This window comes from Python bivittatus, unplaced genomic scaffold (genome assembly GCF_059951505.1).
Source record: "Python bivittatus isolate LINGU-HERP-01145 unplaced genomic scaffold, Pbiv_v1 ctg000510_np1212, whole genome shotgun sequence".
Lineage (NCBI taxonomy): Eukaryota > Metazoa > Chordata > Lepidosauria > Squamata > Pythonidae > Python > Python bivittatus.
Genome location: NW_028277081.1, coordinates 1543349 through 1566793, shown reverse-complemented (window position 1 = coordinate 1566793; position 23445 = coordinate 1543349). Strand labels below are relative to the sequence as shown.

The 23445-nt window shown below is 47.4% G+C and overlaps 1 protein-coding gene and 1 long non-coding RNA gene across 12 annotated transcripts in view; one reads left to right on the top strand and one right to left on the bottom strand.

The window, feature by feature from the left end:
- Positions 1–6196: 6196 nt before the first annotated feature.
- Positions 6197–23445, bottom strand: part of NPHP4 (nephrocystin 4) — a 94914-nt gene continuing 77665 nt past the window's right edge. For 5 of the 8 annotated variants that reach the window (XM_088147616.1, XM_088147618.1, XM_088147619.1 and 2 more), the window contains 8 exons: positions 20461–20544; positions 19359–19515; positions 17865–17950; positions 16860–16945; positions 14488–14659; positions 10895–11074; positions 10156–10299; positions 6197–9297 (listed from right to left, as the gene is read on the bottom strand). In XM_088147616.1, the coding sequence (XP_088003742.1) occupies positions 9157–9297; positions 10156–10299; positions 10895–11074; positions 14488–14659; positions 16860–16945; positions 17865–17950; positions 19359–19515; positions 20461–20544 (1050 nt within the window). In that variant the 3' untranslated portion in view covers positions 6197–9156. Of the gene's footprint in view, positions 9298–10155; positions 10300–10894; positions 11075–14420; positions 14660–16859; positions 16946–17864; positions 17951–19358; positions 19516–20460; positions 20545–23445 lie in introns of those variants that run through there. The other 3 variants (XM_088147614.1, XR_015797379.1, XM_088147620.1) reach the window with 3 other exon arrangements.
- On the top strand, positions 13199–21855 carry LOC148214830 (uncharacterized). 4 transcript variants are annotated; one of them, XR_015797382.1, is made up of 5 exons: positions 13199–13422; positions 16126–16330; positions 19221–19405; positions 20275–21012; positions 21515–21855. It is a non-coding gene; the product is annotated as an uncharacterized LOC148214830 (long non-coding RNA). The 4 variants fall into 4 exon arrangements; XR_015797381.1 differs by having other exon boundaries at positions 16025–16330; XR_015797383.1 differs by lacking the exon at positions 13199–13422 and having other exon boundaries at positions 15117–16330; positions 20275–20573; positions 20674–21012.

The following is a 23445-nucleotide window of genomic DNA, read 5'->3' as shown; positions in this document are numbered from 1 at the left end:
GACAGCCTCCCCCCCACGTTCAGCTTCTTGTCAATCCAAGAGGCAAATGTGTCTTTGGGATTATGACCCCCGAGGACTAAAATAGGAGGGGGGAAATGCTGTCACTGGATCAATTGAACTGGGACACATGACAGCATTTACGCGGGGAGAAATCCTGGTAATGCCAAGTTTGGGACTATCTGGGATCACGCAGAATCGGAGCCCTTGAGCACAACTCCGCTTATTCCCTGGCCGCACCGTCTGACAAAGCCACCGGCTATAGGGAGCCTTAATGTGATGGCTGTAATTAGATTCTTAAAAATCAAATCAAATCAAACCCATGTGCCAATTAATGGGAAGCAAAGCCTGGCGCCAGGATTTACAGCTGACCTCGAGACAAGGACCTCGCCGCCTGGAAGGAAGGAAATAAATGTTCCTACAGAGTGGTTTTTACAGCTGCGTTTCCCCTTCACAGAGAAGTAGCGCTGAGCTGGTGTCGATTAAGGGCTCTCAGCTCTAGAAGAAAAGTGCGGCCTTCAAGATGCTGCTGAATTACAACTCCCGTCACCCCATCACCATTGCTACTTGACTGGCTCTGCTGGCATTGCAACTCGGAAGCGTGTGGAGGGCCACCAGTTCGCTACCCCTGTTCTAGAATCGCTGCCAGGGCAGGCTGGGGATGATGGGAGTTTCCGGGGAGCATGCTTCCTCAGTGAGCAAGAAGGGCAGTGAACCGGAGGTTGCCAGAGAGGTTCGACAGGGTGCAGGTACAAGGAAGAAGTGTGAAGAGAAGAAGAAGAGAAGAGCTGTCTTCTGAGGCATTGTGTTAGGATGAAAAGGTCATTTCCTGAAAAGTTGCTTATTGCAAATGGTGTGTCCTGAAAGTGACGGATTGCCCACTGTTGGTGATTGAATAAGTGCTTCCTGCTGAGTAAGCAGAGACACAGAGTACATAAAGAACATAAAGTAGTCCAATTCCAGGGCATGGCCTCAGTAAGTGACTACAAGACTTCATTAAGAAAGTATCTATCAATTGTTTTCCTTCCAAGTCAACAGTTGGCTAACCTGATAAGGGAACGAGAAGAAATAAAAGTCTTCTACTAGTGATTTTAAGAAACAAAAATGAAGATTAATGGTTAGAATACTGCAGTGGTGACCTGCACTGTTTTTGGCACATTCGTATTTCTGCCTGAAAACAACTTGCTTGATCAAAAAGGCAGAGGATTCGATCAGTAACTGCCGCGCTAGCTGATTTTCAGATCAAATGGAGACATTACAACGTGAACTAAGGAAGCAATTATCCATAAGGAAGACAGTAACAAATAATAAGCAACAAACTCAGTGGGCAAGAATGGCAGCTAGAAGCAAGATATCATGAATCACAAAGAAGCAGTGTTTGGGGCCTTGAAGAATAAAGTCTCTAGGCTTTCAGGGGAAGAAAGAGACAAACTATAGAACAAAAAGGACGACACTGGATCACTGGAAGCTACAAATCTTGGTGGTTCTATAACAAACTGAAATAAATTTATGCCAACTGGACTCGTCAGCTAACGATGCATGTTATCAGATCAGAACTGCTTCCAGCGTTTATCAGTCCCTTGCTGCTGCTAATCTACAGTACGTGGAGATATTCCACGTGGAAATAAACGCATTCGTCCTAAGAAGGAAGTTCAAGAAATCGGGGGCCTAAGGTTGGCATATACAAGACTGTCAAGTCCAATCCTTGATCAGTTTTTGTCGTGCTGTGGCTTCCAACCCTTCCTGATACGGCCATCATTTTGCCAGGATTGTCTGTCAGGAATGCTTCGGGAAGATTGTTTTGAGTTTTATATCTGCCTTCTAGGCCATTCACCAACCCAACCAGTTTTGTATCATTTGAAAATATAACCATTCCCTCTACCTCTTCATACCCCTCTCCAGTATGATGAGGATACATGGATCACGCTTTTGGGTATGATCTTTGAGCATCCACTTAACTGTCATGTCATCCAGCCCACAATTAAGTAGCCTATTAATCAATATGTTATCAATTACCTTACTGAAGTCAAGACATATTACAACTACAGCATTCCCACAATCTATTAAGAAAGTTACCTGATGAAAATATGAGATAAAGACAGCGTGGTACAATTTGTTCTTGACAAATCCATGCTGACATCTGGTAATTGTCACATTATTTTCCTGGTCCTCACAGGTGGATCTCTACTGGATCTGCTCTAGAATCTTTCCAGGTATGAGGACAGACTGAGTGATCTGTCATTACTGGAATTGTCCTTTTTCATCTTTTCAGAGATGTGGTTCCTCCAGGGGTTTTAAAGGTAATAATAAAGGTTTGGACAGATCATTAGCCAATTCCTTTATTATTCAAGAATCAATCTGTCTAAGAATGCGTCCAAGTTAGTGGTCATCACAACTTCTAGCTGCAAGTTTCATAAATTAATTATGGTTCCCCCGGGGGAAAACGTATACAAAACTATACTTTCTTATGTCTTGAAATTCAAGCAATTTTGTTGTGCCCTCTTTTTAATATTCTGGGGTAGACAGGAAAATATTATTCTCAACTCCCTAGACCATTGTTGCTTCTATAGAGTCTTTCAAGTCATCTTTCTTTTTGCTAAATCTTTAAGTTTCAGGCTACTCCTTCCTTCTAATCCAGATCTCCGATCCTTGATCATCTTGTAAACTTTTTTTTTCATCTTTAATGGCCTTTCGAATGCAATATCCTGAATTGTTCACTATATTCCAAGTCTGTCCACACCATTAATGGATTTTTAAAAATGCATTTGGGTACCTGTCATTTTAACTTCAGTTCTTTTCCCCTACCCAGCTTGCAGAGCTCTTTCCAAAGCTTTGTGAAGTCTCCTTAGATTTGTCAGCAGCCAACCCGGTTTCCAGTTGTTCCTCATGGGAAACTAAGAGCTTTTTCCACCTGACGTGTCCATCACCGCCAGCAAATCCTGGATGTCAGTGAAAACTTCCAAAAAGCAAGGGCCGCAGTCCACCTTGGGTGACATGCGGTTTGCGGGGTCAGCAAACTCACCTCCTGTTGGCTCTTAATCCTGAAGAAATGTTTTGAGAAAAGGGGATGAAAATTATTCAGCTAATCTGCTTTAATAACCTGAGCGAGGGAGGCATTTGCATACACTGGACGGACTCATAATTTCGCCAAAATATGAGCTGTCGCTTTCAATCAGTTGCAAGGGAGAGCTGCTAATCCATCAGGCTAAACTGCCACAAAAATGGGACACCACCTGCTCAGATGGGGGGGGGGTCCTCTGCTAGACAGTAAAATGAAAACGGGCATCTTGCTAAGGACACGCTAAATAAGCACTGCCCATCTCTGAGCAAATACCAGTTTTTGCTTAGGGATTCTGCTTCTCCAGAGCCACCTGACCCACACTTGAGCACAAACTGAGCCCCCCCCCCGAAAAGGGCCAGCTTCTCCGATCAGGAGAGTGGGTCCAACCAGTCAGGTCCTGATCATGAGAATGGGTCCAACCAGTCAGGTTCCAACCTATCTGCAAGCAAAGCTGCACACCGAATAAAACTCAAGGCAAGTGCCTTCATTCTGTTCATTTCAACACTGCTCTGCCATAAAACAGAAATGTGTAAATGCAGGTGTACTTAAGAAATATATTTTGCCTTCCATTTTCCCTAACGTCCATGCTTTTTGTGAGCAGGTTCCCGTAATATTCCCGTGGGGGTATCCCACTTTTCAGCCAACAAAAGTGGCCCATAGAATCTGAAGCGGGCTATCCAGTGAACTGATCCACGCTAAAGTCCAGAAAATGGGAATGAAGTCAGTAAACTAAAGAACAGGCCAAGTAAACATTGCCCAGAAAATCAAGAATGCCCATCCTTGTTCTGCTGTCATTTGGAAAGAATTGTCAGAGTTTGTGGTGGGAGGGCAAACTAAATAACTCTCCAATTGCCAATCAAGAAGGAAGGAAGGAAGGAAGGAAGGAAGGAAGGAAGGAGTCTAATAATAGAGATTCCATTAGCAACTGCCTATCTTTTCCCTATACAGACAAGTTCTGTTCCAGGGATGGGACATCTGAGGATCTCCAGAACACTCTGCTCTTCTTCCAGATCACCCTGATTCAGCCACCCCAGGGTGGCCTTTTGGTTCTTCTGGAAGTTACTCTTCCACAACAGAAAGAAGGCGGTGGAGGGCAAGGGGGTAATTTCTTCTGGTCAACAATCAGCTTGCTGCTGAAGTAAAACATGAACACAACTCCCAACTAAACATCCTGGCTCCACGAGAGATGTTTCACAACCCAACGAGTGGCAACTGACACAGAGAGGGGCACATTGAGACAACATCAGACGAAAGATCTGATAATAGATATTATTATCAATCTTCCCGCCTGGGATTCTCCAGAGAGTAGGATAAATCAGCCAAGGCCGCCAATCCCTATTGGCGACAGATCATTATCCAACTCCACGGGGTGGTCTAGAAGAAGAACGAAGTATAGTCTTAACTTTGCATTCCCCCCCCTCAAATCCCTGGGGGGGGATTTTTATCTCTTCAGCTAGTTCAAGAAAGAACAAGTGTTCCTCTACACAGCAAGAGTTTTACTATCTGTCTGTCAAGCAAGACCCGATGGCAAATTGAACACTTCTCTTTCAACACGCTTTTATCAAAGTTTTAATCCGTACTGAAATTGTATAGCATGCGCATCGAGGTCATGTTAACAATGACGGTCAAAATACAAAATACAAAAAGGTGGCTGCATTATCCAGGAGACCGGGGTGTCTTTTCTCCGCCTCCAACTCAAGGGGCTTCAAAAGAGAGAAATCCCAAATTTGCCTTGTCTCAGAAAAGATCCACATTCCTGGTATAAAGTAGAAATATTTAGAGAAAGGGCTACAGATTGACAGCTTCCTTGGGCTGTGGTTTGATTTTTGCATTTCGTTCGCCCACATTTGGTCCTTGCTTTGATATTCCAACTCACCCAGATAGTCTTGATCAGGAGAAAAGGTGGGGTGCTGAGTGCAAATGGGTAAAACTGAGTTTAGTCCCGGACAAGGCTAATAATTCTAGGGAAACCTGTCCTGTAAGCCCACCATTAAGACCTAGGAAAGGTCAATTTGCGAAGTGGGGGAGCATCAGCATAGCTGGGGGTGAAAGGCCACCACGGTGTGCGCGTGGGCACCCATGTACCCATACCCGTGCTTTTAATCAAGGGATTCCAGCTACACAAGGTCAAGAGGTCAAGTTCATCACAAGGCCTTAAAAGGGAAGAGAGGGGGTTCAAAAGCCCTTCTTCTTCTGATCCTGGACTTTCAACCCCGAAGCAGAATGCGCTGTGCCCGGAGGGAGGAGACAGCAAGGCCTGAAGGTTTGGCAGCTTTAGAAAAGGAGCTTTTAAAGGTTTCTTTGGAGTTGACCAAAGAGAACGTCTATCCTGCGCCTGTTTGATCATCCCCTGAGCTCCAGGATTAATTGGAGCGAGCTGCAAAGCCTGCGAAGGATGGTTAGCAAACAAAACCCAGCGCTTGGGGCCCAAACGGTCTTTGCAGAGGGGTGGCCCCGGCTGTGGGAAACATGACCAATATTTTTTTAACACCCCCCTTGGAGCAAATGTCTGGTTCGTCCAGAAAGATGCAGGGGACCTCTTCTATTGGGGATACAAAATGCTCTGAACCGATTAAAAAGGGGATTCAGGCCGGGTGGACGGGCACGGCGTTTCTCTGTCCGTCGTGCTCAGATAGGAGGTGCAAAAGAGCCCGAATTGAACGCTCGCACCAACACTGTTCACTTTCAATCCAAGAGCCTTAAGGCGGTGGGAGGGTGGCTGGTCTTCACTCCCCCAGTGGATTTTGCGCAGCTCCCCGCCGGAGGACGTTATCCAGCTTTAAATAGGCAATGCCCGCCTGCACAAACACACACGTGCCAAGGAAACGGGTGGGTTTCCCATGACGCGCTGGCCTGCAAACTACTCCGGCTCGCTTTTGCAGCCCCGGTGGGCCGTTTCATCAAGGGGCGACGGCTCGCCTCTATCAGCGCCTTAAAAAAAGGAGTCTTTGTTGAGGCCCAAAGTAATCTGCGGACATGCTGCGGTCCGTTAAGGGGGCACCATAAAGGCCCCTTCCGGTCTCAAATGTTGTGGAAGCAGGTTGGCACGGAGCTCACATTCTGGGGCAAAGCTTCTCAACCTTGGCCATTTGAAGATGGGTGGACTTCAACTCCCAGAATTCCCCAGCCTGGGGAATTCTGGGAGTTGAAGTCCACCCATCTTCAAGTGGCCAAGGTTGAGAAACTCTGCTCCGGGGTGTCACAGCTGCATCGCAAGCATGCCCCGTTGGCATCCCAGAGAGGGCTGGTCTTTGAAGGAGCCACTGCAGATACCAAACCGGTTGAATTCGGACAAGAGAGTGGACCTTCTTTAAGATAGCAAGTTCAACCTTACACCGCTGGACTGAGACACTTGAGCATAGTGGCGGGTGCTTTTCTGGACCCGCTTGCAGCCGAGACAGCGCTTATGGGGACCTTGGCCCACCAACCTCTGAAGCCTGATTGTTGCCTCCTCAATCCAAATCTGAACATCCCACCCCAAGGGGAAGCAGCCTCTGAACCATGGTTTACTCAGCCTCATAGCTGTGGGCTACCTGTGGCTCTTGGTTATGGTCTGGCCCACCGAGTCAGAGAGTGGGATTTAAGCCCGGGAAAGGCCTGGCTTTAAACCTGATTCAACCTGTATTTCTTCTGCCTTTCACACTGAATCCTTTTTAACAGGGAACCGAAAGCCAATCTCTTCACCGCTGTGCTTAAAAGCCCAAGATGGGGCCCACGTTACGCTTGCCCAGAAAGTAAATGCTTTTGCTTCAGAAATTGACTTTCCCATTAACTTCTCTGGCCCTGTGCCGTTTCGCAAGATAAAATTATTACTGTTTTTATGTATGAGGTTTCTAATCCAACCCAAGGTTTCCCTGTAGATTAGTCAATTAAATGTCGCCTCTACAGGAGGGGCACTCTTTTTCCTTGACAATTCTGCCTTCATTAATTTGTATAAAGAGCAGCCTTAGGTCTGGAGATGGTGTTGGACTACACCAACCATCTTCCCTTGAACTGGCTGGAGATCCCGGGAATACAGGAAAGGCTGATTGAACTCTCTGCAAACCCTATTTTCCCTTGACCCATCTTTTCTTTCCCCTTTTATTCCCCTTAAGGAATAAAAATTCCATGTGGCTTGTGCTGGGTGGAAAAAGTCACCGCTGTTTGTCTCCTGAGTTCTGAACAGGCCCTTTAAAAAAGAAATCTTGCCCCCCCCCCACCTTTGGAATCGCCCGGCTGCTCTGTAAAAGCCAACGCTTCGCCAGGGTGCTGACCTAACAAACAGACCTGACCCCTCCGAGGAGGAAGCACGGTCCTGGGTAGCCAGGATAGACCTCAGGTCCCCCTACCCCCATCAGACCAGGATCTTCCTGGCACCAAGCCGAGGTGTCCTCTTAGGCCCAGTTTGCATCTCTGGAATTAAATTTGCTGCCGGGGATCAAAGCTCGCTGTTGCTTCCCATCGCCTTGTCGGCAGAGAGATTTTCAGCCTCCAATTAATTCCCCCACTTGGTTTCTGCCTGCGTGAGGTTTAATATTTAGGGATTTTTTAAAAATTGCCCTTAAGCCTTTTACCGGCTTCATCTCAATTTAGCCTTCAGCCTGATTTTCTCAACCGCTATCCTTTCGTCATTAACTAACGGAGGCTGCCTCGTTTTACAGCCCACCGGTTTCTTTGCTAGTGAGATGCACCAACCCCGGTTCATTTGGGGAGGATTAGCCCACCTGGTCTTTAAGGAGTTCCTGCTTGAGAGATTTTCGGCTACCTCCAGGAGCTCCATTTCAAGGGTCATCATTTCTCATTCAATAATTTAACAAACGCCCTCCCCACCCCAGAGAGTCAGATGTTTTCCAACCTTCACCGCAAGAGCTGAAACCCAGGTTTTAACTACTTTAGCCTGATGCTGGCCAGTTCGGGGGCTGGGTGAGGGTTTGAATCCTCTCCCCACAAAGGCAAATGCTTCCAAGGAGTGGGGTGCAATCCCACACAGGAAGCAGCTCCTTCCAAAAACTGCCACTGAGCCCAACTGTTTCAGGGAACAGAAGGGGAACGCTATTAAATATGTGGGCAGCAAACAGATTTTGGGTATTTAATTAATTTAATTCAAATAGGATCAAAATATGCTTCTGCCCCAGATCTATGTGTGTTGTGTGTGCGCCCCACTACTTTTTGAAAAATGACCTCCAAAGGGCCAAATGTGGCTTCAGCAAATCATGGATAGATAAGTCTGGCAGAGGGAAAGATATCTCTGGTTTCAACCCCAGTAAACGAAGGGTAGAAAGTTGCAGAAAACACTGCCTTAGATAGAAACTTCTGAAAAAGTTGATCCTCCTGTTGTTTTTTTTAAAAGGTGATCTGCAGATCCCAGCCTGGCGCAGACCGCCTTTTCCCTTATAATGTGCGTCCCCTTTTCCTTTTGCGTGGCAAAAGAGGTTAATGGAGCGCTATGTACTTGCACCCCAGAGGTGCTATTCAGGCCAGAGAAGCAGAGCAACCCAGCCAGAGGAATAAAAAATTGAGCTTGAACTTGCTGAAATCTAACTCGACACCCCTGGAGATGCGCCCATCTATTAACTAAGAGGTGCAAAGGGACACCCCAAGGACATGCCACGGATTTGAAAACGTGCCATCCGGCCATACGTGGGAAAACCTGTGGACCGGATCACGTTCCTCTGCTAGAATTGTGAGTCCTGTTCAGAATAAACTCTGGTGCGAACAAACGTCTTTTTCAAAAGACAGACCACCTCTTCTTCCCACACCTTCCAGCTTGAAAAACTGTCCTGGCAGGGTCGGCTGGGTTCGGGGCCCCCAGGATCTCTCTAGGAGCTGCGGGCGATGGCGTGAGGGCCTGAATCCCTGATCGCCAGGCAGGAGGGCGGATCAGACTCGGCTGCAAGGAATCCGCTCGGGCTATCCATCAGAAGGCCTGGCAGGAATTTGATTGGATGCAGGAAGGAGCACAATCCGAGAGGGGCCGTGTGCGCCGAGGAGCGGGGGTCTCTGCAGACCGTTCTGGGGCAGCCGGGAATAACAAAGACTAGGTCTCGAGGGACGTTTGATGGATGGCCAGCAGAAGAAAAACAACCCTGCCGAGGACACACGTCCAGCCCAGCCCTCCATTACTGGTAGGTGACCTTCACGCAGAACGTCTCTTCGTTCTTGCCTTCGCAGTCGTTGATGTAAATCAGGACCTCCTCCTCGCCGGCATTTTCGCTCGGGGCAAAACGCAAGCCGATGGTGTATGTCTCCCCTCCGCCAACCTGGAGGGACAGCGGGAAGGAGGGTGAGAAGGCTCGGAGTCGGGCCAGCTCGGGCGTGCAACGGGGTGGCACAGGGAGAGGCCTCTTCACGAGTCAATCACCCTGCTCTAGAGCCAGAGCAGCGCCCAGCTGAGCTGACTCCCAAAGGGCTAAGGAAGGCCAGGGGTGCTTAGCATTTGGATGGGAGACCACTAGGAAGCTGCAGGGTGGCAATTACAAATATGCCAGGAGAAGGTGACAGCCAACCACTTGACAGAGGCTGCCAAGAAGGCCCCGGGCAGGAGTTTCAGACAAGGGTTAGCTCTCTTTTCTTCACCCCTCCGAGCCTCCAGCAATGGGGGTAGTTTCCCACTTTTCTGAGCCCACTGGGAACCCCAGAAAATTGAGAGCCAGCCCTAAAATAGGCTGACCTTGCTTAAATATCCAGAGGTGGAGCCCACCCGCTTTGCCTCCTCCCTCCTTCCCGCCCAGGACGGCTTTGCACCCCCAAAGCTTGTCCCCTTGGGATTATCCTCCACCCATGTAACTCTTTGGGGGTGCCAACCTCCCCCCTGCTTTGTCTGAGCCTCTGAGATAACCCCACCGTCCCCACATAAATAGCACTGAAATATCTCAGGCTAAAAAAAGAACGCTGTAATGCCAACCCTCGGGCAACCCTGCCGTGACCCTGAAAAAGAATGCCGCCCCGTGGCTCTAAGTCACAGCACCCGCTCCGCTTAAGCCAGTGTTGTCCAAACTTGACCACTTTAAGATGAGTGGACTTCAACTCCCAGAATTCCCCAGCTGGGAAATTCTGGGAGTTGAAGTCCACTCATCTTAAAGTGGCCAAGTTTGGACAACACTGGCTTAAACCCTTACCTCAAAGGAATCTTCCTTGAAGTGCAGCAAATCTGGATGGTTGGTGTGCAGGAAATACACCCGCCTAGATGGGTAGGAGTTGGTGTAGGTGATCTTCTTGTTCGAGCCTTTCCCACCCCCAGAAGGGAGGGCGATTTCAAATGCCTGGCGGTAGCAAAAGGACAGTGGGTGCCCCAAATTATTCTGTGGCCAGCCAGCTGAATGGTCAGGGTCCCCTTGCTTTTCGCTTTGAGAAAGCGGTAACCCGGGGGCTGTGGAGAGGGCCCGCAAAACACCATGAGGAGCATCTGGAGGGATTCAATGTTTGCCCCCTGCCCTGATTAAACTGCCCACCTCCCCACCGGCTGCTCTTGGCTCCAGTGGCTGCAGAGGTGCTGAGCACAAACCCCTTGGCCAGTTCACTCAACCCCCAGCAGCTCTCATTCGGGGTGAGAGTGGGGTGCACTGGGGATGGTGGAAGGAGGTGGCTGGAGGGACCCCCAAGGAGACAAGGTGGAAATCGGGAAAGGGAAAGACGAGGAAGCAGAGTTCAAGCAGGGAATCCCTGCAGATATATCCGGAGGCCGTTTGCAGCAAGGTCATTCCGTGCAACATGGTGCCGCATTGGGGAGGGAACCCCTAACGATCAGCAGGCAAGGGAAATAAACGCCGCCCGGGTCCTGGCCTTGCTGCACCGGGTCTGTCCCCAGCACCAAAGTTTGGGGAAGACGACACCCTGCAGAAGCCCCCGACGGATTACCTTGGAGATGAACGGCTGCCGGCAGGACGCAGACACCACCCAGGAGCAGACCAGCTGGTGAAATTCCACATCCACCAGGTTGAGGTAGATGAAGCGGCTGCCGGCGCTCTGAGGCCTCAATCCGAGGTGCAGGTCCTGGACCCCGTTAGCCGGGAGGACGAAGACCCCTTCCGGCTCCAGCTGGCAGAGGGGGGAAGAGAGAAGACGGATCCCAGCCCTGTGACTCCAGGGGGCCCAGAAAACCGCCCTGCGTTTTGTTTCTTCCGGGACCCACATCTCTCATAGGTGTTAAACTTGCTGGGAAATGGAAGCAGCTTCCATGGGAGACAGAAGAAAATGGCTTTTCTGGAAGGCGGGCATGAGATGGTGACTGCATTCAGCCAGGGGTGACCCAGTGAGGGCCATATTAACCCGTTTGCATTGACTCAATGGTAAAACGTGGGTGCATTGTCCATCTCTTGCCCACCTTCTGTCTGGCTGTACAATCAGTCCAAGGTAGAACCTCTCAGCTTGGGTCTGCTTGTCAAGCAGTGTTTCTCAACCCTGGCCACTTTAAGACGGGTGGACTACAACTCCCAGAATTCCATGGCTGGCTGGGGAATTCTGGGAGTTGAAGTTTGCCCGTTTTGAAGTGGCCAAGGTTGAGAAACGCTGCTCTAGAGGATACACAGATTTATATTTGTAGTCCAAAGCCATTAAATGAGGAACATAAGCAAATTGAAATGCCCAGCGCAAAAACTGAATCACCAAGGAGTCTTTTGCTATTAGCTTCAGATGCACAAAATGGGCTTTCGTCCAAGAAAGCAAATGCTAGGGTGAATTTGTTAGCATTTAAACCCTGGGAGTTCCCTCCTCTGCTGCTTTTGCTACAGTTGACTTATCAGGGACCCTTTTTGCCCCCGGGAGCATTTTTGGGCTCCGATTCCTCGTCTGCAGGCTTCGAAGTTCGAGAAGCAAGAAGAGCAGAAGAGGCCAAAAAAAAATCTGCATTTCTCACCTGCATTTAGTGGCGAGGTCCTGAAATAACCATCATCAACCTGTCCTTGCTCTGTTTTATATAATACACACTTGCTCTGTTTCATATGTAAAGCAAGCTGGCTGGGGAATTCTGGGAGTTGAAGTCCACCCCCCTTCAAGTCGCCAAGGCTGAGAAACGCAGCTTGACAAGCAGGCCCTCCCCTACTCCATCACCATTCCCTACACTCCCTTCATATCCTTCCCACCGTGTTGCCCTCATACGGTGCTGGGACTCCATTTCTCAGCCAGGATGGCCAAAGAAATCCTGGGAGCTGTAGTCCTCAACTCATGATCCAGAACAGAGATGGGGAAAATCAGGCCTCCAAATTGAGTCAACTTCCTAGTTAAGCCAGGGCTGGACTCCAAATTAAAACATTTCTGGCAGATGCCCATCCAACCTTTGCTCAAATACCTTCCAAAATAACATGCCCTCCCACAGACTAATAATGCTTGGACTGTAATGAATGTCTGAGTCTTTAAGCTTGACCACAAAGCTCTGTGTTTTAGCTGGAACAGGCCAACCTGGACGCCTGACAGACCGAATTTTGTTCGCGCTGCTGTTTTCTGATGGCCTCGTGGTTCCCCAAGTTTTGAACGTTTTCTCCCGTATGGGAGGGTAATAAAGTTTGTGTTTCTCTTTATTATTCACATTTATAATTACGACTAAACGTACTCTAACGAAATCATTTCTCCCCAGATAGCCTCGTTAATTCAGAGAGCTGGCCCAGCCGAGTTTAGGGCCGCTGATCTCTCTATGGGATGGTTTTAATCAAAAGACAATTACGGGGCAGCTTTGCCACAACAAATCCTTAACAGATTCTTGCATCAAAGTGGATGGCCTTTTGAACAGAGAGGACCCTTCAAAGTCATCTGCAAACTCTGAACCCAAATCCCCTGCAAATTACCAGTGATGCTTTTGTACTGAGTTTAGTCAACCTCCCCGCTTAATATTTCAGCAATTGCTCATGAAAAGATTTGTCTATTTCTCTTTCTCTCTCGGCAACTTTTATTTATCCCTAGTTTACTATGAAATGTATTTCCAAGCCCAAGTTAGCCCGAACTCAAACCCCATCGCTCTCCGAACCGCTATCGCTCCAGAACAGCGGAGAGGAGACATACACTGTCGGCTTGCATCAAAGCCGAAAGCTGGCGGAAAATAAATCCTGATTTATAGCAATGATCATGAAGACACGAATGAAGGGACGTTCTGTGTGAAGGTCACCTGGCAGTAATGTGTGTCCTTGGTCGTTGTGAGATCCCTAATTGGCTAGGACTAACCTCATGCAGAAAAGATCCACCTCAGAGATGCAGAAGTTGGCCTGCTTTCCAGGTCTACAGAGAAAATCCTTCTCTGTATTCCAGAGACAGAAAAGACGCAATTGTTTGGAGTGCAGGAGAAGGTCTGAATTTAAACTGTGAGATTCCCTTTCTTAGAATATTGGCCTGATTCTTCTCCTTTCACCTTCAGTCAAGACGAAGGATTAATTTTCCCTTGATGAAAAGACGGCAAGGTGAGTTGAGATGCTTCTGCAAACGGATTTTTTTTCTTTTCTGTTTCTCTGCCTCAGATTTTGAAAGTTTTAAGGTAGTTTAATCGATACTTTCTATGTATATACTTTTTATCATAAGCAGCTTCTAGCATTATGATGCAGTAGCCAAGATGGGGTAAACATTTTATTATAAATTGCACCAGGGGAGCAAATGAGAAGAATGTTGAACCGATTCAAAAAAATAAATGTATTTTTCAGGAGATATTTCTCCTGAAATATTTTCAGGAGATATTTCGCCTCCACAAAACCTTCTTCCCATGGGAAAAAAAAATATTTACAATACAAAAACATTGTAAACAGGTACAATCATATCTGTATTTAACTGCAAACAGGCAGCACTAAATTGATGCCTTGCCACTATTCCAGAAATTTGTGGGTACAATTTTTTACACTACATTAGAAATGATTCATTTCATGTTCCTTTAATGGTGTTACCAAATTTAGCTTTGGTAAGAAACTAAGCAGTTGCCTCAATTCCAACTTCTCAGGGAAAAAAGGGAACAGTTCACACTGAAACTTTGCATCACTTATTTCGATTCTCTAGGTGTAGAGAAACTCCAGAAAAATCTTTGTTTTAAAGGGCAAATTTTACTGTACAGGTAGTCCCCAGTTTAAGAACTAGTTCCATTCCCAAAGTCTGTCCTTAACTCGAATTTGTACGTAAGCCGGAACAGTATTATTGTATAATACGGTATAAGTAGGATTGTGTAACCAACTTGACCCATTATTTAACTCGAATCATTGTGTATTTAACTCAAATTTTGCTACAACAGGCTCCGTTCTTAACTATGAGTTGTCCGTAAACTGGGCATTCTTAGCCCGGGGACTACCTGTAATTGCTACTATAATCAAAGGCAGCTACGGCACTTGTGAAAATAATCTCATCTCTTCAGCTGTTAGCTATTCCAGGCTCATCCTCTTCGCTACCCATTTGGGGAAAGAGTGTTGTGACAACCATCCACTAGTTCCCAACTCAGACAATTCAGGAAAACCGCATCTGCGAGCCAGGCTCAGGGAGACCCTTACCTTCATCTCTTGTGGGTGGGAGCTAAAGGCCTTCACCTTGCGGGTCGCGTGCGTCCCTCGGAGCACCAACGAGAGCCGTGTCAGTTGCCCCAGGATGCAACTGGCCTCGACCCACTGCAGACAGTGGAGGTAGAACTGCCAGGTCTGGATAGGAGTGGCCAGCCAGGGGTCTCTGCAGAAAGGAAGAGAACGACAAAGGGCCTTGAGAAGCAGAAAGGAGTCATTTGAGGACATCTCCCCCCACTGAGGCCACTGTCAAGAAGAACAGCACCTAGCAGGCAGCAAAACATGAATTGCAAAGGAACCAAATTTGCAATCGATCAATCAATCAATCAATCAAAAATGTCCCGATATTTCCCCTCTACCCTAAAGTGATCTACATTCCAGAAGCTGTTTCCTGAAGGACTATAGAATCACGTAAACCATCAGCTGTCAATTCACAGATCGAAACATCAGCACAGATAGGAGGAAAGCGTTTGGGGGTTCTTAATACAGGCCCCATCGGGGCCAAAGCAGCTTCTAACGGGCAGGGGAGCAGAACAGGCACCCAGGCAGAGAAGGAAGAGAATTCTACAGCTTCGTAAGTTTGAGTCTGGCTTTCTTCTCCTGGGTTCTGGGTCTCTGGCTGTAACAAATAAAAATTAAATAATAATTTAAAAAAAACACTATCAACAGCACTGCTTAAGATTTTGATCTCCTTCGGGCCGAAACCCAACTTTCAACTGCCAAGTTCCTGGCAAGAGAATGATGGGTGGAAGGTAGGCAGCAATGCTATCTTAGTAACACCCACAACATTCAGAGACAACATCAGAAACCGCCAATCATGAGTGAAGCAGCTCCCTGATTTTTTTTTTTTTTTTCTTCCCTAAAAGCAAGAAACTTGACTAGTCCTTCTCCATGAATTTTACAAGGTTCGTCAAGCAAGCTGCGGAGAGTCACCAAGGTGACCTTGGAGAAGGAACGGGATGGCAAAAATGTGATTTAAGCCCAGAAAAGGAAGAGAATGCTAGAAAGAAACGCAAGCTTAAACTGGTTCTAGTCTCTTTGGTATAAGAGAGAGGGAGGGAAAATGAGGTCCAACTTTCAAGATTCTGTCATTATAAAATAGAGTTTTAGGATTTCTTGCAGTGTCTGTTTCCTGACTTGAAAGGCTGACCCAAGCCTCTTTGGCTGCTATCAATGGTCTGGTTCACATAAGGATGTTGAACGAGAAGACAGTTTGTCCTATTTTGGCTTAGCTCAAGGGTGGTTTTGAACCCCAGGCTGATGGTTTAGCATGGGGTGAGATGCCAACCCCGTCAGCTCAATAAACCAGGGTAAAAGTAAATCTTAGCTTCATGCAAAACTTTGGGGTACAGCAAGCAGCCGCATAAATGGTAAATTAATCTGCATGCTCTCTTCGGGCAAATGAATACAGGTAATGATGTCACTGGTGTTAGGGATAGGCAAGAAAAAAAAATATACCATTTACTTTAATAATCTGTATACTACTAAAACTCTCACTGTGTTTATCTGTTTGTCTGTATCCTCACGTTAGCCCAAACGGTGCATTATACTGCAAAAATTTTTGAATCAAGGTACCTAAAATCCGCTAAATTAAAGAATGCATAAAAAATCGGGGACCTGTTACTCCTGCAGAACTGAAACGTCCATGGTGCTCAGACCAGTTTGATTCACAAAGTTGTGGCCGTTGCAACATCCCCACGGTCATGTGATCGTGATTCCGACGCTCCCTGCCAGCTTCCCACAAGCAAAGTCAATGGGGAAACCAGCAGGAAGTCAAAAGTCGCTCCTGCTCTCACTCCTGCTTTTTGGCCCGCCCGTGGTCATTCTGTTTCTCTAAGTAAGTACATATTGACTTATTATTGAAGTTTGTTTGCCATTACAATCATTTTTCTATTTCTGATATATACCAGTGTTTCTCACCCTTGGCAACTTGAAGATGTGTGGACTCCAACTCCCAGAATGTCAAAAAAGAAGGAATCCAAATTTTCACATCATATATGCTCTCATGTTATGTTGAATTTAGGGGGTTTAAAAAGGGCAGTATTTCTCAGCCTTGGCAACCTGAAGATCTTCAAGCTGCTAAGGCTGAGAAACACTGATACGTACTCTTCTTAGATGATCATGGGACCGTCCAGCATTGGGTAAAAAAAATACAGTCAGCCTAAAATGTAATGTTCATTCTGGTGACATCAGACCGCCCTTCCTCTCTCTCAGAGGATGACCCAGCAGGTCACAGTGTAGTCTAGTTAAATTTAAATCTCACCCACCATTTAATACACACAGATTAGCCAGCTTTGTTGCAACAAGCCTGATTCTTTGTATCATAACCCTGGAGAGCCAGCCCCCTTTCAGCACGTTGCACTTACGTGTAAATCAACACAAAGAACCTCTGAATGTGTGGACTCGGACCTGCGGCGACTTTCAAAAAGATATCCTGTGGCTCCCCGGGTCCCTGGGTGAGAATACCAAGACCAGATTTAAAGTCACAGCCTTCTGGATGCGATGGAACTAACGCTCCCGAGCTTCTAATTCCAAAATCCCAACTGTGCTGGCTATGAATTCGAGGAGTTATGGTCCCCAAAGACCCAGATGCACGGGGTTGTGGGGACAGCTAAATCCACACTGACAGACATTGCTCTTCCAAGTTCTTGGACAGATCCCACCAAGACATGCATGGAGACACTACAGGCTGAATCCATGAACTAAGTTAACACCAAGCTGGTTCTCCTCCCCTGCCCTTTGCTCTGGCATCTAGAATGGCTGGGTTTTGATAAGGGTAAGACTAGGCATCGCCCATCCTCAGTGGAGACTACCTGCTGGGTCTCTGCATGACGCTATGCTCTGGAGATGCCTACAGAGAGTTCTGGGATACACATTCATGCCCGCAACATAGGCACATTGAGCTGAGTCTGATCTGCACCTTTAAAACTGAATCCACTCCTCTCCCTTTATCAAATACAATTTCAAGGGAATATCAGCCTCGACAAGGTCACTGTCTGTCAGCAGACTGAAGAAAAAAATTCTCCTATTTGGGGTTTACATTTGAGGAAGCAAAACAGCCAATTTCACAGACAGAAGCCCAAACCCTCTCTCTTTCTTATGGCCGTCTCCTTTCCCCAGAACCCTTTGGAGTAATGTAATATAAGGATATCAGGTATCTTTTATCCCAAGTTTTAGAAAACGACATTGCTGCATTCACACAACCGGTTCTGAGTTAAAGTGAGGGTTTTGTTCACAGGCCGGATCAAGGCAATGGGAAACTACGCAATTGCATTTTAGCGTGCTGTAGTCTGTTCCCTCCACAGGCTCTGCTTCCTGCCCTGATCGCTTGCACCAACCGCGCCCACAAAGCTTGTCGCGGCCAACGTTACCATCTTCTTGGTTTCACAGATGACGTTGGGGTCGCTACAGCGCACAAACATCTCTGGTTCTCCCCCAGGAACACCTACGGGCACCCCTGCCAAGGATAAACAGGAGGCTCTTATTAGCTATAGATCTCCTAGGACTTGGAATCAAACATCCCTCTTTGTATCAATGACAGCATTATGACCTGCTCAACTAAAAACCTAACTATGGCCTACTTCTAAAAAAATAGCAAGTAAATCCACTGGAGAAAGAATCTCTTGAGGTGACCAGCCCACAGGGGGCTAAATCTACAGGCCTTCCAGGAGCAAGGAGCAATGAATCCCCACCTTCCAGCTGCTTCCATTTGTCCATCGGATACCCTTCCAAGACCAATTCCGCCTAGCAACCAACCTTCTAACAGATGAGCGTGTTTCTCCAGTTTCACCCAGGACTGGTTTCTTAAGACCATCAGCAACTCTGCAAGTTTCAGGCAGGGAAACATCTTCTAACCCTTTTAAGCAAAGGCTGAGCAGTGAACACCCGCCCCCCCCCCGTGTTTCTGCCTCCTAGCTCTTGTTCCATTGGATGAAGCAGAAATTGCTTAAATTGCAGTGACATTTTCGCAGGTTGGATGTGGGGTTCTTGCCTCTACAGTGACAAGAGGTGTGTGTGAATGTCCTGCCTTTTCTTGAAGAATCCGCTCTCCAGCCAGCTGTAGTTTCCCCAGTCCTCTCTTGAGAAATGGTTGAAGACAGGAGGAATATGGGGAAAATCACCCACCTTGTTGTTCTGGGATGGGAGGATTTCAAAAGTTTAGATGTAGAGGGAAGAGGGAATGGCCTTGAAGGACTGGAGGAAGGAGCCGCCACCAAGGCAATGGTTAAATAAGAGGGCCTTGAGCCTGGGCCGAGAAAGTAACATGAGAAAACGTCTCAGGCAAGCCCCTCCCTAGTTCACACGAAGATAAAGGGAGGGAGGGGAGAAGCACACGCAGACTTGCAAGATTCTGTTATTAGAGCTTCACAATAAAAGTAGTCCTGACGTACATGACTAGTCTAGTCTACTTTGCTGAGCTGACATCAGCTCTGCTTTTCACTCTCAAGATGTGATGAATCCAAGGCCTGGTACGTTTTATCCCCGCATTTCACTTTCTGCAAACTAGACAGCTGCCAACCCTCTTTTATTCACAGCCTGAGCTGTCTTAACCACATTAAACCAAGGCAGAGTCAACATTCCAGCCCACACGCAGGTTCAAGGGTTCAAAGGGGAATCTTGTTGTGCGTCAAAAAGAACTTCGTGAGTTCCACCATCTCATCTTCTGTTTTTAACCTTCACTTTTGTTTTTATTTCATTCTCCGTTTGTTCATATTGTTTGACACAAGTTCCGAGTTTATACTCCAGCTTTAGACCCACCAGGGATGTTTCAACGCTTTCATACTGCATGAGCCATCAAGAACCACCCGATTGTGGCAGGATGTAAATGTTAGGGCCAACTGCAACAGAGGATAAACTGGAGCTACCTGGAAGCGTGTGCCATGGAGGCAGGCGGATGGATTTCTTCAGAAAGGTGAGCTCTGGGTGATAGAAACGAAACGTCTGATCCACCGTGTGGGGCTGGGATTCCACATTCACGCTGAGGATGGCCAGGGGCCTGCCGTTGCCCACCGTGAAGGAGACCTGAACGAGAAGAAGAGATCATAGAGCAGAGAAGCCACCTCGTTTTCAGGGCATGTAGACTTTTCTCGGAAAACTGACTCATGCCCCACTGGGAGTCAGGCGGCATATAAATTTAATAAATGATTATTATTAACATCAAAGAATCTGGTAGCTTGAACGCTGAAAAATCGGGATGCTGCTATGTAAATATATTCAGGGTTCTAGTCCTTATGATGAGGAAACTCCCTGAAATTGACACACACGGGCAATTTCAGCACAATGCCGGAACTTGCTCCCAGTCACTCATGCGTTGGTCCCTTCCCATTTGTAACGGAGTTGGGGTTGCTGCAATGCACTGAACCATAAACTAAGTGAATGGCCTGGATTTCCACTAAGCTACCCAAAGCGAACCAAAATTAACAGTCACCCAGCTGAGTCTAAATGAAGGCGCTGAAAGTGCTGTGTGAACGCATCTAAACCAGGCAGACGGGACAAGAGCGTTTTCACACCTCCAGGGAGCGTCCCATGTAGGAAAACAAGCCGCAGAAACTCAGTGGAGCCCAGATTAGGAAGGGCCTCCCTCACTTTTGCAACAGACCCATCAGGGGAGGGAAATGGGGGGGGGGGGGCATCAAAAGGCTTCTCACAGTGGAGCTGAGATTCCTTGCAGCCCCTGAATCTAGCACGTCCACCCTGATTCTAAGAGAGAAATGTGTGTCTTGGCTCCATGGGGGAAAAAAAAGGAGTGGCTTTGACTGTTATTAATTTATCCTCTCATAGGCCTCATCAGGGGTGCATATCCTACAGGAGTTGGGGCAGTGAGTTACATACCTGGGACGCCCCCTCCCCAAGCTTTTGCCCCCTGCATTCAGGCCTTCCCACGAATCGCCCAACACAGCAGGCCCACAAAAGTTTTCCAGCCTGTTCAGAATGCAAGGGATGATCTGTTCCCTCCTGCTGCGTTACCTTGATGCGCGTCGTCTGGGTGAGCTTTCCAGAGGCCACGGGGACCTTCTCGCCTTCCTTCAATGTCAGCTCAGGGGGACCCTGCTGGAAATCAAAGAGAAGACATGGCAGAGGTGTGAAAGGATCCCTCCAGCTTTACCCTTCCAACGCGGTTCCACAGCATTTAAAAGACAAAGGCTGACGGGAATAATCAGCAACTTTTTCTCTCCCCAGAACCAGGCAAAGGGGGACCGAAACAGCAGGGATGCGACGGAGACAGCTTAAAGACCTTTCTTGGAGAATCTGTTTGGGCAGACCGAGCATGCTGCAGAGTGCTGGAAGGCACAATGTTCACGGGAAGGGCTGTGGAACACTTTGGAGTGCATCTCCAAAATGCCATCGGCCACACGCAGGGAGTTAGCCAACCCTGAAAGTTTATACCTTATAATAAAACGTGCCAATCTTCAAAGGGGCTACAAGACTGTCCCTGATTTGGAGCACCCAGGAGTGTCAATTCAGCATCCGTTTATAACTCCAGAGAAGAACCTTGTCTCAGAAGGATCCTAGATAAAGGTGAGGCTGGTTTAAGGTGTTAGGGACAGGGGCTGTGTTCACACCACGAGGTGCTCCAAAGGGTCTGGTAGCCCCCCCTTTTTAAGACTAACAAATTATCCATCAGCTTTTGTGATTGGCTGATACAGACTTTCCTCCGACAAGAACTTGTTAGGGATGAAATCAGAGCCTACTAACCATTTATCGGTGTTTTTCATTGCCAGCTTGTGCTATTCTTGAGAAGATCCCCACTCCAGCCCAAAGCTTTATAACTGTATACCAGTCATTCCTCTTTCTGACTTCTTCAACAAGGACCAATCCCATGCAGTAAAAATAATCAAAGAAAGAGCTTCAATTAAAGCTGTTCCTTGCTTAATTACTTCTATGCAATGTTCTAATAATCCAGAATTACTCCACTGCATAAAACCAGGGCTGCGAGGAAGTTGGTCAGCGTTATTAGTCCAGACATCTAGTTTTATATGCCAAAGGGATAAAAAAGCTCCAGTTTGTCTTTGATTTGCAGGAGTTCCTTGCTTGAAGACCCATCAGGCACTGCTTCGTCCATGGCTGCGTTGATCCTTTTGATCAGCCTCCCGGCAAACGCCAGACTGCCTTCTGGAAGCCGTTCAAAATAAAGCTCCGATAACTTCATTGGGTTCTAATTTGGTTTTGTTAATTTAATTTTATTCCATGTTTTCATTAGTCCATGGCTCTTTTATCTGTATATTCTTATGGTGTATTGTGTCTTTTATCTTGTAAACCACCGAGAGTCCTTAGAGACCTGGCAGTCTCTAAATAGGATAAATGAGTAAATAAATAAACTGGGTATAAGACAGCTTCTTCTGTAACTGTCTTAATACCGCCACATCACTTTTTGTTTTCAAGTTGGCAGATCCTTGGGCATGGCTAATAGCAGTATACTTTATTGATTAGTCAATTGACCATATCGCCTGGGGCACAGAAGCCACCAAGCAAGCAGCAAACTTCCAAAGGAAAAACGTGGCAAGCCACAAGGGAGAAGGGGAGGCGAAATTGAATTGGGTGGGCTCTCCTTTTGGAAACAGAAAAGGGAACCTCAGTCATCTTGCTCCCGGTCATTCAGGAGGCTGAACCTGGAATGTGTGCCTGGAGGATACTGTTATTAGAGCCAACACTAAAAAGCGTGCAGGCTTTTTCTTAATTCTTCCAAAGTTTTCTCCCGGCAAACAGAGAGGACAGAGAAGAAGCGAGGAGGCCTCCGCTGGGCCAAACACCTGAGCTTCAAACTCTGTGGCAGTTGAAAGAGGCCCCGTCAGAGATCTTCACTGTGGACGTTCTGCTTGGCAGAAGCCAGATCCTTGGCTATTAAGCTCCCCTGGGGAAGTGGTGGGCTGAGACTTGTTTACAACCCCTTAATGCAACTCTTTTTCTGAAGAGTTGACTTGAGATGCTTCTAAGGTGACTTGAGGTGCTTCTAAGGTGACTTGAGATGCTCAACCCAGCCAGCCATTAAGCCAATCTCTGCTCCTACCATCAGATCCCATTTGCCAGCCCCACCCACTGCCTCCAGACTGGCCTAGGCAGTCATCAGGCCTTGCGCCAGCACAGGCTCCATTCCTTCCTGGGAGGCAGCACTGGAGATCATCCGGGCATTACAGCCATTTTCTTGGAGAGGGTGGTTCTCTGCTGCTAAGACCCATTACCAACTGCTCTACATTTCCAACCGATTTTCCTTATGCTAGCCAGGTCAGTGGGTTCACACGTACAGGATTAACCTGGCAAATTAACCCAGCCATAGGGCTGTCGGGTGACCAAATGTCTGCCAACTTGGGAGAAGGCAACAGGAAGCAAAAAGGAGGAATCGCTCCCGAATAATAGGCTGAAGGTCTCCAATAACCAAGGAGAGGAATTCATGGGTGCCTTGCCAGGCTAAATCCATTCTGTGGCCTTCCCTCTCTTCTACAGGCCCCCAACAATGTTGCGAAATCAAGCGGTGCAACCTTGAACCCACTTCTGCAGAAACTCTCCCTGTAGACCATGCTGGGTTTGTATCTCAGATGAATGGAAGACCAAGGGAAGGTTGATGGGTGAGATGCCCCGTGATCCAGAGTAAAGCAGGTTCATGAGCTGGCACTAGAGAAAAGGATGTCCTCCCAAGCGTGAAACTCGGAAGTTGCCTGGAAAAGCAGCAGAAGGATGGCCCCAAGGAAGCATCTGCTCCAACCTGGCTGTTTCAGATCAAGGAGAAGGAGGATCTGGGGCTCTAAGCTTGGCCTGTTCTCTTCTTTCTTCTGTACTGGCAAAGCTCTCCTACAGTTGCAAAGAAGATGCTTCCCTAAATATGCACAAGGGCATCTTAGCGCACGAAGCATGTCTCCCATTGTAAAGGAGAAACAAAAACCATCGTGTAGGTGAACTTGCATCCCGGTTTATAGGCATTCGGCTTTCTCGGCTACAATCTTAGATGGAAAAGCA